Source organism: Myripristis murdjan, chromosome 24, assembly GCF_902150065.1.
Source record: "Myripristis murdjan chromosome 24, fMyrMur1.1, whole genome shotgun sequence".
Classification (NCBI taxonomy): domain Eukaryota; kingdom Metazoa; phylum Chordata; class Actinopteri; order Holocentriformes; family Holocentridae; genus Myripristis; species Myripristis murdjan.
Genome location: NC_044003.1, coordinates 16,386,134 through 16,399,525, shown reverse-complemented (window position 1 = coordinate 16,399,525; position 13,392 = coordinate 16,386,134). Strand labels below are relative to the sequence as shown.

At 39.7% G+C, this 13,392-nt stretch overlaps 1 protein-coding gene across 2 annotated transcripts in view; it reads right to left on the bottom strand.

Moving 5' to 3' along the window:
- Window positions 1-13,392, bottom strand: part of LOC115355998 (regulator of G-protein signaling 6-like) — a 111,355-nt gene that overhangs the window by 14,717 nt on the left and 83,246 nt on the right. For both annotated transcript variants that reach the window (XM_030046973.1, XM_030046972.1), the window contains 9 exons: window positions 12,419-12,515; window positions 9,140-9,190; window positions 7,554-7,660; window positions 5,094-5,145; window positions 3,052-3,116; window positions 2,718-2,794; window positions 2,078-2,159; window positions 1,814-1,888; window positions 1,236-1,337 (listed from right to left, as the gene is read on the bottom strand). In XM_030046973.1, coding sequence (XP_029902833.1) covers window positions 1,236-1,337; window positions 1,814-1,888; window positions 2,078-2,159; window positions 2,718-2,794; window positions 3,052-3,116; window positions 5,094-5,145; window positions 7,554-7,660; window positions 9,140-9,190; window positions 12,419-12,515 — 708 coding nt within the window. The remainder of the gene's footprint in view (window positions 1-1,235; window positions 1,338-1,813; window positions 1,889-2,077; window positions 2,160-2,717; window positions 2,795-3,051; window positions 3,117-5,093; window positions 5,146-7,553; window positions 7,661-9,139; window positions 9,191-12,418; window positions 12,516-13,392) is intronic.

Sequence of the window (13,392 nt, the reverse complement as noted above, 5' to 3'; positions counted from 1 at the left end):
GAACGCCTAAACCTGCAAAGCTCAACACCGCACTGACCTTGTTACCTGCAATTTTGTTTAAATCAGTTCTGGACCTGACCCAACCCGACTCATTAATCTGAGACCGTGAACGCGACCCGCACCGATGTCAAGCACATCGCTCCACGCTCTGTTTAAAAAAGTTATTCAGTTTGGTTAAATAGGAAAACCAATGACAACACCTCTCTCACCCTCTGTGATCCCTCTGAACGTCTGAATTGACCTTCGAGGATGGCTTTTAAACAATCTGGCATGGCAGCTTATCACAATTTAAAGAAAAAAAATCATAGGAAATAAACTTGAGATGTTTGGGTAACATGTCTTCGTGGATCGTGGATATTGACCTGTTGTTATTATTACTATTATTATTATTTTTTCAGGGACTTTCATTGTTGCATAGTTACAAAAAATGATTACATATTGATTGTAATTATTCTAATTGAATTATTTATGGAATTTATATGACTTTTTTTTTTTTTTTTTTTTTTTTTTTTTTAATATTTATGGACAATTCTGATTTTGTGACCTACTCGTATTTTAGCTCATAACAAAAACCTATTATGCCCTTGTTGAATACTGCACTTGTTTAATAAACAAAATAAGAGATTTGCCAAAAGAGCTGGTGAGGAATAATTTTTGCTCATGGGCCCTGGCATATTATAGTGATGAATATGTGGGCCTTGGGGTGGAAAAGGTTGACAACCCCTGCTCTGTTTCACACAAATGGTATTGTTGGAATTGTTGTTCTGCTAAATTAAGGCCACAATTCCCTTAACCCGTGCTGTTTCCTGTCACAAAGAAGATGCGGTGTAGCTGAATTTGTGTTTATTTTCTCTTTGGGTTTAGTGAAGAGAATAATTTCATCGGTCGTTATCCTTTCAACATTTAATAAAACGCAGCAGATTCGTCTCTTCACCAGCATACTGTTTGTTGATAGTAACTACACTTATGTCCCAAAAAGACTGTGGTGATTATTTATTGATGTTAAAATGTAGCACAGAGCACCATAAGCATAAGAAATATTCCTAGCGATGAAATTTAAAAATCCTTGTGAGCAGAATTCATAACTTCCCTGAGGGTTTAGCTCAAATATTGGTGGAGTAAATGTTATACCACACAGTGCTTTTTTTTTTTTTCTTCACTTTTCATGTTTCACTGAACCAGAGTTTATAATTTGATGAAATTGTTTAACACGACACACAGCGGGACCGCAGTACCTCTTTCTCCACATCCTCCTTAGTGCCTTTTCTGCAGCGATGTGAGGGTGTATGGATCGGGCTGTGAGACTGCGTTCCCTCCTCCACCAAGCCGTACACTGACTGGGCCGTTTGAAGATGATGACAGAGGAGAGGTGGGAGAGAAAAAAAGAGAGATGGAATGTGTGGTTATTATTTTCCTGCAGAGTAATATGAGACGCACAAAAAGCTGCCAGAGAAAAGCTAGAGCATGTTGTATGAAGCAAAATAAGGGATGAATTTCAAAATGAGACATTCACCGTTTCAAAAAACTGAATGATGGCTAGAACCAAAGCAAATCTCATAATGGATGAGTGTGGAAATTATAAACCAGCTCACAACCCTTTCTTACAAATCATTTGAAAACTGGGCTCATTTGCAATTTTAATTAATAAATATAAATTCTGTCCATGTCTCAGTACTAGCAATACATTTTTATTAGGAACACAATATAAATGTACAATTAATATTGTAGTCTGTGAGTGCATCCTTGATGATGTCTTGTTTCTATTTGCAACAAAGAAGATACGCAGTGGGAACTGGACAGCTGGAGTCAGTACCTTCTTAACTCTGTGTGGATTCTTGATACGTCTGCACTTCCTGATGTCCATCTCTGTGGTGTTGACGCAGCCGGGCTGAGGAGCAGACGAGCGGTAAGAAGTTTTTACAGTCAATATTGGCGTTTTATTTCTGCCTTATTTTTATTTATTTATTTTTTTTACAGTAAGCATTTTAGAGAAACATAAAAAGAAAAAAGAGACAGAGCAGGTTTAGAAGATACTGTTACGTGGGAAAGACAAGCTCACAAACACAGAGAGGCTCACCACGGGTCTGTGGACGTCCCAGAAGGCCCTCTCCTGGCTGTCGAGGATCTTCCTTTCAGTTTTATCCTTTTTCCTGTCGATCCTGCAAAAGAGACCAGTCGCCGTAAGAAAAATCTCAACAGCTTTCCTGCCATCGGATAAGACAGCTGAGTCAGGATGAAAGGGTGAGAGGGAGCGAGGCAGTCTGAAGATTATAAAGACAAGGATATCCATTAGTGTTTATTCCACAGGGATGAAACACAGATTGAGAAGCCTTTGCTAAAGGCTACTGCACACAAGCAACAAGCTGAAGCAATACAGTTGGACAGCTTGGCCAAAAGTAATTATTAACACTGTACGTCTTGTGTCTTCTGCCGTATTTCTGTCCTCACTTTCCGTTTGTTGCAAAAGAATAATGTCCATCATCACCTATGGCAAGATAAAGCAGCAGAGCTTCTGTATAGCTGCTGATTACAGTGAATATTTTGCATTGAAGCTCCATTACAGGGGGTTAATGAACTCTGTGCCAGATACTGTATACGGTACTCGTTGTGCATGAAGCTCTAAGATCATTTTCTTTGTGCTTTATACCTCAGGTGTGATTGACTTCCCAGTGTGCACTGTAGTTTCACGTGTTGCCATAGTGACGGAGTGCACTTACTTGACCTGGGCTTCAGCCTGCATGAAGATAAACTCCCACTTCCTGGCAAAGGCTCTCTGCAGCCTGGCTAGGTTCTCCTGTGAAGATAAGAAAGAAACAAGGCAATATGCTATGACCAACACTGTCCAAAAAAAAAAAAAAAAAAAAAGTGTTTAGCTTTTTCAGCTTTTTTTTAGAGTTTTCACATTTGAAACCTGCACTGAGATGCAATTTAGATCCCATACGTTCACAGACACGTACAATTCTGACCTTTAAGAAAATGTTTTGCTGCCCAAAGCTTGACACACAGATCAATACTAAGAGGTAATGGGTTAGGGAACATGCTGGCACCCACCGCTTCATAATCTGCAAGCTCCAGCCTGGTCTTGTTCTGCATGGTCCGCTTGCACAGGTAGATGGCTGTGAGGTAGAGAGAGAGAGAGAGAGAGAGAGAGAGAGAGAGAGAGAGAGAGTTAGGGGTGGGTGAGGGCTTTATCAGTACACCCATACAAATCCTCCGCCCTCCAGTCATCCAAGCATCCCTCATCCCCCTTGTACCTGCCTCCCCTCCCTGCTACGGGACTTTGATCGGTTCAGGGGTCTGCTGCTTTGGGGTTATGTGCAGGAGTGTGAAGGAACATGTGTGATAGGCTGAGGCGCAGGAAGTGCAGCAGCCCTAAACTGCTTCAACCTGCTGGTCTCCTCTGCAGCGGTGCATACAGCGTGAGCTACACCGCTCAGAGGACCCAGATCTAATTCAACATTCACTACATACCATATTTACACTGCTTTAGGAAGGTCTCTGAGGACCAGCACAATATCAGCATTGTTTGACTGAGGCTCACAATAGGCAATATTTTGTGTCACGATGCAATGCCTTTAAATTTGACTGTTGAGGCACAATATTATATTATTACAGAAACTCTTCTGACACAAACTTTAGACACATGAATTTGGCCTCAGCCCATTTTACATGAAGCCTTAAGACACTGAACATGAGTATGATTAGCTTCAAAACAAGAATCACCTCAATCACCAAATACTCAATATGCTGCCTTTCTGCTGAAAGAAAGAAATACAATTCTAAATGTCAAAGTGCCCATTGAAATGACCACACTGGCATTTTTTACATGTTTTCATGTTGTATGAATGTATTTTTTCCTACATTTGAACAGCAGCCCTGATATGAAAAGTTTTGCCTTGGTGCGTTCACACGCTTGTGGGAAACTCCGACATCTGAGACTCCAACGTCAGCTGCCAAATAGCATTACATTCACATGCTATTTGGTTGGGAAATCAAAGCTAGGATACAAAAAATAAGCAAGATGGGCATTGCGAAAAGAATTTGAATTTTGCCTCTTGCTTTAAAAAAGTAATAATAGTCTGGTTAATTACCTGGGATATGACATTATCATTTGACGTGATGCCTCTATTACAAGGAGGAAAAGGAGGAAAAGCTATTCAACTATTCAACTATTCACCAAAGTCAGATTTCTAGAAAGGTTATACATTTGTTTGACACCAGACTGTGCTCAAAGACATGGTTGATGACATTTCTTGGTAGACTAAAACTACTAGACTAGCTAATCTGTCTGGAAGGGGGCAGTGATGTGCAAATCAGCACCAAGATCAACCGAAGAGGAAGAATGCTTCATGAAAAGGATGTACATCTCTGACAGAAAGTGGGGCAACTGGATGGGAAAGCTGAACTCCAGCCTCCATGACTTCCACACTAATGAATTTTAGTCGGAGCAGCAAAGTATTTTAAGGTACATTATCACCTTAGTGTTTGGATTTTAGACATTTTATGAATTAGGGAAATAAAATAAATATTCAAACATCTAGAAGTAGAGAAGTAAGTAAAGTAAGTATAGTAGAGAAGACTAAACTATGCAAAAAAAAAAAAAAAAAAAAAAGCCATAATGCACTGCAAAAAGTCAAAATCTTACCAAGATTATTTGTCTTATTTCAAGTCAAAAATGTCTTATTACTAGTCAAAATATCTCATTACACTTAAAATAAGACAAGATCACCTCAGAAATAACTTGTTTTTAGACAATTTTCACTTGTTTCAAGTGAAAATTTACTTGAAACAAGAAACAAATTTTGCCAGTGGAACAAGCAAATTTTTACTTGTTCACTTGTGTCACTAGTAAAAATGTGCTTGTTCCATTGGCAGAATTTGTTTCTTGTTTCAAGTAAATTTTCACTTGAAACAAGTGAAAATTTACTTGAAACAAGTGAAAATTGTCTAAAAACAAGTTATTTCTGAGGTGATCATGTCTTATTTTAAGTGTAATGAGATATTTTGACTAGAAATAAGACATTTTTACTTGAAATAAGACAAATAATCTTGGTAAGATTTTGACTTTTTGCAGTGTGCTGTACAGCTCTTACCATAATCTGTGTTCTCGGGCTCCCAGCAGTTGGACGGCCAGAAATACGGTGCCTGAGGAGGGACAAATGGACGAGGTGAGAGTGTGAATCAAAAGGTGGTTAGTATTCCTCTAAATAGATTCAACAGTAATGCAGCACTGCCACTGTTTCTGTGCACTTCTCCTCCTTGTAAGTACTGAAATACTTCAACGTCAAAAGTAAGCAGGGAAATGAATACTTCAAAGCCTCTCTGAAAACCAGGAGTGATGACAGTGACCTTAATTTGAGATGTTATTTTTCCAACACGACACAAAGGCACCGAGATCGCCCTGTGTTCCTAAGTGAGCAATTTAAGCATTAGTTGTTGTCGGGATAGAGAGGACTGAGAAAAGCCAATTCCCAAAGAAGAGCCAAATGTTTCCCTGTTGAGAAGCATCCTAGGGTGCTGCAGAGGCGTGGGAGTGCCGCAGTGACACAATCAAAAAGGCAGAGGATGAAAGCAGCGAGACACACAGTGGAAAATAAGAACAATAGTCAGCTGGCTGAGAACAGATACTGACAGAATTATTTGGCACAACTCTCTCTCAAAGTCTCGAATCACATTTTCAGAACCATCTAGAGTTGTTTCAATAAGGACGGCGACGTAAAGATATTACAAATCTCGTCCTAATGTTAATTGTTTTGATTTTTCCTTCTCTGTGTTTCTCTTTGTCTCGTGCTAAAAGTAATTTGCTTCGAAAATGAAATGCTAATGAATGGTGATTATCTGTGAGGCTTTCCTGCTATTCCAAACAGGCCTCCTCCTCCTCCTCCTCCTCCTCCTCCTCGTCTCCTCTCCTGCTTCACTTTGAAGGAGGGAAGAACCAAGGTCAAAGCGCGCCACTGTTGTCTGGTTTAATTAAACGGCTCCTCTAGCTCCAGTGGAGATTCAGCCCTCCAATACGACTCGGTGAATACGAAAGGAGGAAGGCGCTACACGGAGATCATTCTAATCTCAGCACAGGCTGCCTTGCCGTTGCCCACTGAAGGATTCAAAAACATAATTTCCACTTTTTAATCACCAATTAGGTGGGAAAAAAACAGTCTGACATAATTAATCCGGGGCTCCACTGCCATCTCCTTTCTCTGTCGAACGGTGAAAGCAGGGAAAAAATCTCGGCGTGTTTTGTGTTGTTTTTGTTATTTTTGGCTCTTGCTCAAGGTCTGTCAGCTTTTTAGCAATCTTCCTCCCAGACCAGCCCAGACCTGGTCTCTTTGCCTGATGAATATTTCAACAGATTATCATTCATTTTTAATAAGGTCATGGGATCCCAATGTAGAGCGGAGGGAGCTGCACAGAATGGACAGGGGCTTATGCCACAGAGATCAAGATTTTGTCCAATCCAGTGTAATTCCATAATGGAACAAAGTAATCACGGACGGCTTACCGCAGTCTTTATGTATGTAAGAGTCCCTCCAGTCAATCAGATTAATATAGCTGGACAGTATCTCTTACACTAATGTGGGATAAAGACGGGATTAGTTTGAGTTTATGTCCATGTTATGAAAGGCACAAGGCAATTTGCACTTATGGAAGGGAATCTACAATAATCCATTTACAATGAAGACAGATTCATTTTATTTGAAAGTCTGGATTTAAATGCCAGCTGTGTGCGGACGTAAATTCTCCCTCAAGCAGAAATTTTATCCGTGATAAACGAATTCCCTGTCATCATGAATTTTTCCTGTTTATCAACCTGTTATTAAAAAAGTTCTATCATTAATGCTTTCAATCCTATCATTTCTAAATCCATCAGTTGACATTTTTGTATTTTTTTTTTTTTTATATATATACCTTTTCGTGATAGTTGAGTATGGTAAAACTTTGGCACATTTGCCATGAATGCAGACCCTCTCTAGACTTTGCTATTGAAAAATGTTCAAACTATCAAACAGCCCATCAATAGCATTCAGGACAGAGACGTTAACCCAGATTAATCAAGCACAGACACTTCAGTTGCAATCTCAAATACACAGAGATACACTTTGAACAACCTACACAGCGCTATAGCAGCATGCATGTAAGTTCTTGTGAAATTATTGCCATATTAGCATATTTACATTCTCACATTATCGCTATTTTCTTTCAAATTTCAGATTTCTCTTTCAAATTACATTTTCACTGTGCTAGAAAGGGGATGGTCCCTCTTGCTTGCCACCATGTAGCACTACAAGTTGCAAGCTTGCAGCCACCACTGTTTTTGTTAGGGATAACCATTTGGAGGAATATAAGGGAAAAGTAAGATTTTTCTTTTTACCCAGAAGTGTCTGATGAAGAAAAATATCCAGCTGAAATTGTAAATGTCCTGGTATCACTTTATGTAATTGTCCTATTAATCCTGCTGCTTTGGTATAATAACACTCAACAAAAGAGACCATAGTTGAAGTTATTAAGTATCTGTATCTCACATCAACCACTTGCTACTTGCCCCCCCTGCTCACTTGGAAGCGGTAGAAGGTACTGTCATCTTTCAGGGAGAGGACGTGGTCAGAGATGGGGAAGAAGTAGCCCTGAGCGGCGATGAGGCTCCCAATGTGCATGGCTTCAGCTAGGAGAGACAACAGGACACCAACAAGTCTCAATCACAGTGAGTAAGCAATCCATTTACTGCCAGTCAAAAATTGGCAAATATACTGGGAGACTGAAATGAAAGTCATTACTTTTACACAACACATGAAATTCATAAGATCGAGGCAGGAATATGATGCAACTCAAGTTCAAGTTTTCTACTTAGAGATCAATATTTGGTCACTCTGTAGAGGTATTGATTTATCAGTCGCCACAATGAACTATTTATTTAGGTACTTTGTTGTAGACTAAATGCAGCCTTTTAAAATCTCTAATGGGATTTCCTTCTGCCCTGCAGTGGCTTGGACACATGGGTGTACATGGATGACTCAGTGTCCACGTTATGAGCTAATGCACCAGGAGAAAAACATGGCTCTCCCACCATTACAGCTCAGGTGAAACAAGCCCACCAAGCAACACTTTATGAGCGCCATAAGAAAATTAGCCACTATTAAACTGTCTGCATCCTCTTGTCTGTTGATCAGAGCTCTCTGCTGTCCTGCTGCTGCGCTGCTCCGCACAGAGATTACTTGTCAGTCACACTGCTTACTGTTAAGTCTGTTTTCTTGGATTTTTCTGTTAATACAGTTTGAGTCTGTTTAGCCACGGTGGCTTTTGTGTCATCCTCTATTTATTCAACAAACCAGAAACATAAAATGCATCACTTCCTGTTTGCAAGAGATTTATTGTGGGAAATGGCCAAAAAGCAAATGTAAATGTTTCATGAACTGACTATAGGTTGAATCACTATTGTGTTAAGTTGTTGACAGACAGGAGACAGACAGACAAAACATGTATATTATATTTGAACTTTATTACTTGTTACAATTAAGTGACCTTGCATTACCTGTGGCCTGCTGCTGGGACTGCAGTGCATTTTTCCTGGTTGCTAATCCAGGGTTTTCTGGACACTGAGTTAATCATAGGGTTATCCCTGCATCCATATGCCTCCATATTGTATCAAACTATTGCAGCTGCATAATGCTTTCCACACCTGAAACTCCATTTCAAAGCAACCGGTGTGCAGAAGCATGCACAGGGAAATTGGACAGACATTTGGCCAGATATACCAAGAATACCAAGATAAGTTTAACATGTATGATCCAATTAACATGCAATCTGAGGAGTGGCACAACAAATAATAGTGAGAATTACTCTTGTTTTGAATGTCAGAGGATATGAAGCAAAACAAGGGGGTAATGTTAGACCTACTTACCTACTTCAATCATGCCTCAGGTTTTTTAACTGGAAAACTGTGACTGACTGGATATGCAAGTAGTCTTAAAAAACTGGAGACAGCTGTGGCCCTCAAGTTTTTGCACACTGTGGTAAATAGCCTGCATCTTGGTAAATACGGCTTTGAACAAATAGAGGATTTGGAGGTGGCTGCTGCCTTTAATAACTTGAATAACTACGTTTAGCAAAGTATTTCACAGCTGAAAATGTTTGCAAAACCTACCTGGATCCTCAATGGCCAGGTTCTTCATCATCCACTGTACAATATCTGCGCCTGTAATCAGGTCAGACGGAGAAAGCAAAATGACTGTCATATTGTTGATGAGGGTTTTTCGCTTATGGTCACCGAGGGAGTGCTACAGCTTACGGATTTCATGAAACAGCAGAAAGGATTTATCTCATATGAACCTATCCTCACTCCACTCTCCCTCTATCGCTGCCTCACTCTTATGACTCCGAGGAATGCTGTAAGAGGAGATAAACGCTGAGAGAGACAGTGAGCGAGAGAAAGAAATAGGGGAGAGAGAGGAGGAAAGTAAAACAAAGAGCGATCGATGGGTTTAAAAGCAGAGGATGATGGTGAGACAAAAGGAGACAGAGGCCATGATTCTGACCAAGAAAGAAAGAAGGATAAGTTTTTTCATCATTATTTTAGTGGGTCATTCTTTGGGGCTAAAGGCACATATGGATGTTTTACAAGCCCCCAGCCCCATCTACATCAAAACAGACAACATCAGAGAGACAAAAAACCTAAATAAATAAAATCAGGAAGAGGGGAAATGATCTGAACTGGCAAATTATTTGCTGGTTTCGAGAAAGAATCACATTAGGACAGCTTGGTTCGAGAAACAATTCAAAACAAGGACTTGCAGTATTATCTCATCAGCAGATATATATATATATATATATATATATATATATATATATATATATATATATTTTTTTTTTTTTTTTTTAAATTTAAGGGAAGCAACATGACTAAATGACTTATTTATTCGGATCGTTTTTGCAGTGTGGGAAATGAATAATGAGTGTTCACATGCCTTGGAAACCGGTGGGTTCCTGTTTTCCCTCTCCAACATGAAAGGGGCCACTCTCAAGCTCTTTTCAAAAAAGACTTTTCATAGTGTTTCGTATGGCATCTCATTTATTGTGCATTTTCAATTTGCTCTTTGTTTATTTTGTTTATGCAAACATTTCATTAAAGAGGTGTACTTGAGTAATACTTTTCCCATTTATTTATTTGTCTGTAATTTTCAAATTGTATTATTATCATTACTAAGAAGAAGAAGAAGAAGAAGAAGAAGAAGAAGAAGAAGGAGAAGAAGAGGTTATTATTAAGAATAATAATAATGTTAATGATAATACTAGGATAAAACAAAAAAATAAAGGGGGCATGAATGTATTAATCCTAAAAAAAAAAAAAAAAAACAATAAGAACAATGACAGCATTAATACAATAATAAACAAACTAAACAACACATGGCAACATAACAATTAATTTAGAAATTAAACCAATGGAAAAACAAGCCTATAGAGGTGCATTTTAAGAGGAGACTTCGAAGAGGAGATGGACTTAGCCATCCTAAACTCTTGTGGAAGATTGTTCCAGATACTGAGGGTCACAATGCCAAACACTCTGTCACCTCTGTTCTTTAATCGGGATTTAAGAAGCACAAGGATAGCAAAACAATATTGGCAAAAAAAATAAATAAATAAATATTGGTTATTGGCAGCTAATGTTATAAAAAAAAAAAAATGGAATCAGTATCTCTCTTAAAAAAAACTATGTGGGTTGAGCTAAAAATACTCTGGAATATGCTTGATAAGTGTGGATCCAAAGTGACACTCCTGGCCAAGTTTGTAATTTTCTGCAAAGCAGGAGTATAGAGGAGCATCTCATCTGCGCTCCCCCTCTGCTGTGTGCGAGTCCCCGGAGAGGCGGTGTTTAATTCTCCATCATTCATTAGTTTCATGGCCCTTGGCACTCAGCTGCACACATTTGAGCTCAGACGCCGCTCTGTGTACCCGTCCGCCGCTGTAGTAATTGTGTTTATTGATATGCTTTGCGTATAGCATATCAAGGTGATGTATTCTCCATGAGAGCAGGGAGTGAGAGAGAAAATAATAATAATAATGCTAATAGCCCATCTTTGCTCCATCATTTGTTTGGGCTGAGCCACTGCCGGCTGCCGCGGTACCAGCCCGCTAAACTGATTATGCTTGGCAATATGAAGGGACCACAGGCAGCGGGCAAGTTGGCTGACATCAATCCCTACCTGGTGGAGAGAAATGTTTTCAGCTTTGTTTTTCTGAATTTTAACCTTGCAATGCCCTGCTTCCCATTAACACACTGCACACACTCACACACACCTGAGAGATGCCTGATACAAGTGCAGCCTTCTAGTTTTGGCAGCTCCTCTGCAGTTGCTTCTCTTGTGCAAGGACACGTCAACAGTGTTTATTAAGGGAAGGGGAGAGTATTAGTCACTCACATTCCCCACTCACATTTTCCCAGCCGGAAACATCTAAATTGTGTCTCTGTGGCTGTCTTCCTACCTTCCCTCCAGCTATTGGCAACTTGCATTTCTTAATCCATTTTCTTTATGTATTTTGGGGTATTTTTTTTTTTATTTCTGTGACCAAACACAGACATCATGTCACGTCCAGGTATTTCCAGTACAGTCAAAATAAAGTTTAATAGCAGAAAATGTTAATATGAAACATTAACTGTAAACATCAGGTTTTGATGTCAGTTCCTCAGCATCAAACAACAAGGGGCTACCATTATGCACCTGATATTCAATAATCATGTATCACAGACGATGCAGAGATATGAATTTCTATACTGACGGCAGCCTTAATAGACCAGAATGCAATGCAGACAAAGATATGTTGCAGTATGGGAAGTGACTCTTGTTTTTATCAGCTGGGAAAGCGCTCGCTCGTCTGCTGTTATTGTTCTCTACCCACATGAATAACCCGCAGTTGGATGCAACAAGTTCGTGCCTCTTCTTTGGGGGTTGGGAAAGGCATTCTGGGAGAGCCAAGAAATCACTAACTGGAGGAGAGGAACATGAAGTAAACTGAGGGAAAGTGGTTATACCAATTAAACATGCAGTAACTCCTGGAATGCACTGACCCGCTAATTTCAAGACTGTACCCGCTCACTGGAAAGGATTATTTTGTTTTCGACCAAGACCTTATTTTCCTATTTTTTAACCACTGCGTTTAAGATGTGGTCACAGGCTTCAATGTCGAGCTTGATGTAGCTTCAGCTCACGAGGAGAGCTGCAGTCCAACACACACCCAGGGGGCAAACACACTCCTCTCCACCTACTGAAACCAACAAGCAACTGAACCATGTCGGTCTCTGCAGTCACCTGGGCTTATGAGGGTCCACTTTCACAGTCTGTGTCTTATACTCATTATACAACAGTGTTTGCTACTGTCAACTTGTCTGAGCTCTCTCTCTCTCCCTCTCTCCAGTCCTATATCTCACCCGTGACAACGCTGGGGATTTTGGTCATGAAGCTCTTGACAGTCCTGATGGGAACACCCTCTGTCTCATCCTGGATGCGGGTGACAATGTCTTCAATCTGCACAGAGAGGGAGAGAGAGAGAGAGAGAGAGTTATACAATTTAAACTTTTACACTACTGTTTTAAGGCAAGTTATGCTGGTAAGATATAAGCAATCAGTTATATAGCTACTGCAATTGATTAACTAAGTATTATATGCATCATGTTCCATCACCATTAAATAAATCATTACCATTAATCATTACCATGTTAACGGTAATGATTTATTGATTTGGTGGGAAATCTGCCACCTTGCTTTATGGTACAGGGGGAGATAGATCTGCACAAAACAGGAAGAAGGTGCCGCTCTTCAAGAATTTCTCACAGCGGCCGATGGGTGTAAGGAGTGAAAGACTGGCAAAAAACATCACTTCCCACATGTTTATCCTCTAGCATACAAGGCCAAGAGATGACAAAACAAAACAAAACAAAACATACAAATCAGTTTATGGAAGAAAGGAAGGGAGAGCAGCAGCAACATCCTAACCAGTACCACTAGACTCAGACTTGTTTGTTTTAAGTATAATCTCATCAAGGTACAGCAGTTAAATTGTCTGTGTCACCCTAAGTAGCTCCATGGTTAAAGATTTTTTTTTCTCCACACTGCATGGTAATGGCACGTACAGATTCTGTCTCTGCTGGTTGCAGTGCTTCATTGGAGCCACATCACATTAAATCCTACAGCATTACCTGAAATAGAAAATATATAGATGCTCTGTGCATCATTTTATACACATTTCCCCATAATTCAAGAAGATATATTTGGTATCTCTGGAAACTTTGAGATCTCCACTAGAATTTAAATTAAAGTTTGACTGCACAGCATGCATTTGTAAGGATGAATCCACACCTGAGACCAGCAGGGTTGAAGAGGTTTAACAATGCTGCATGCAGCA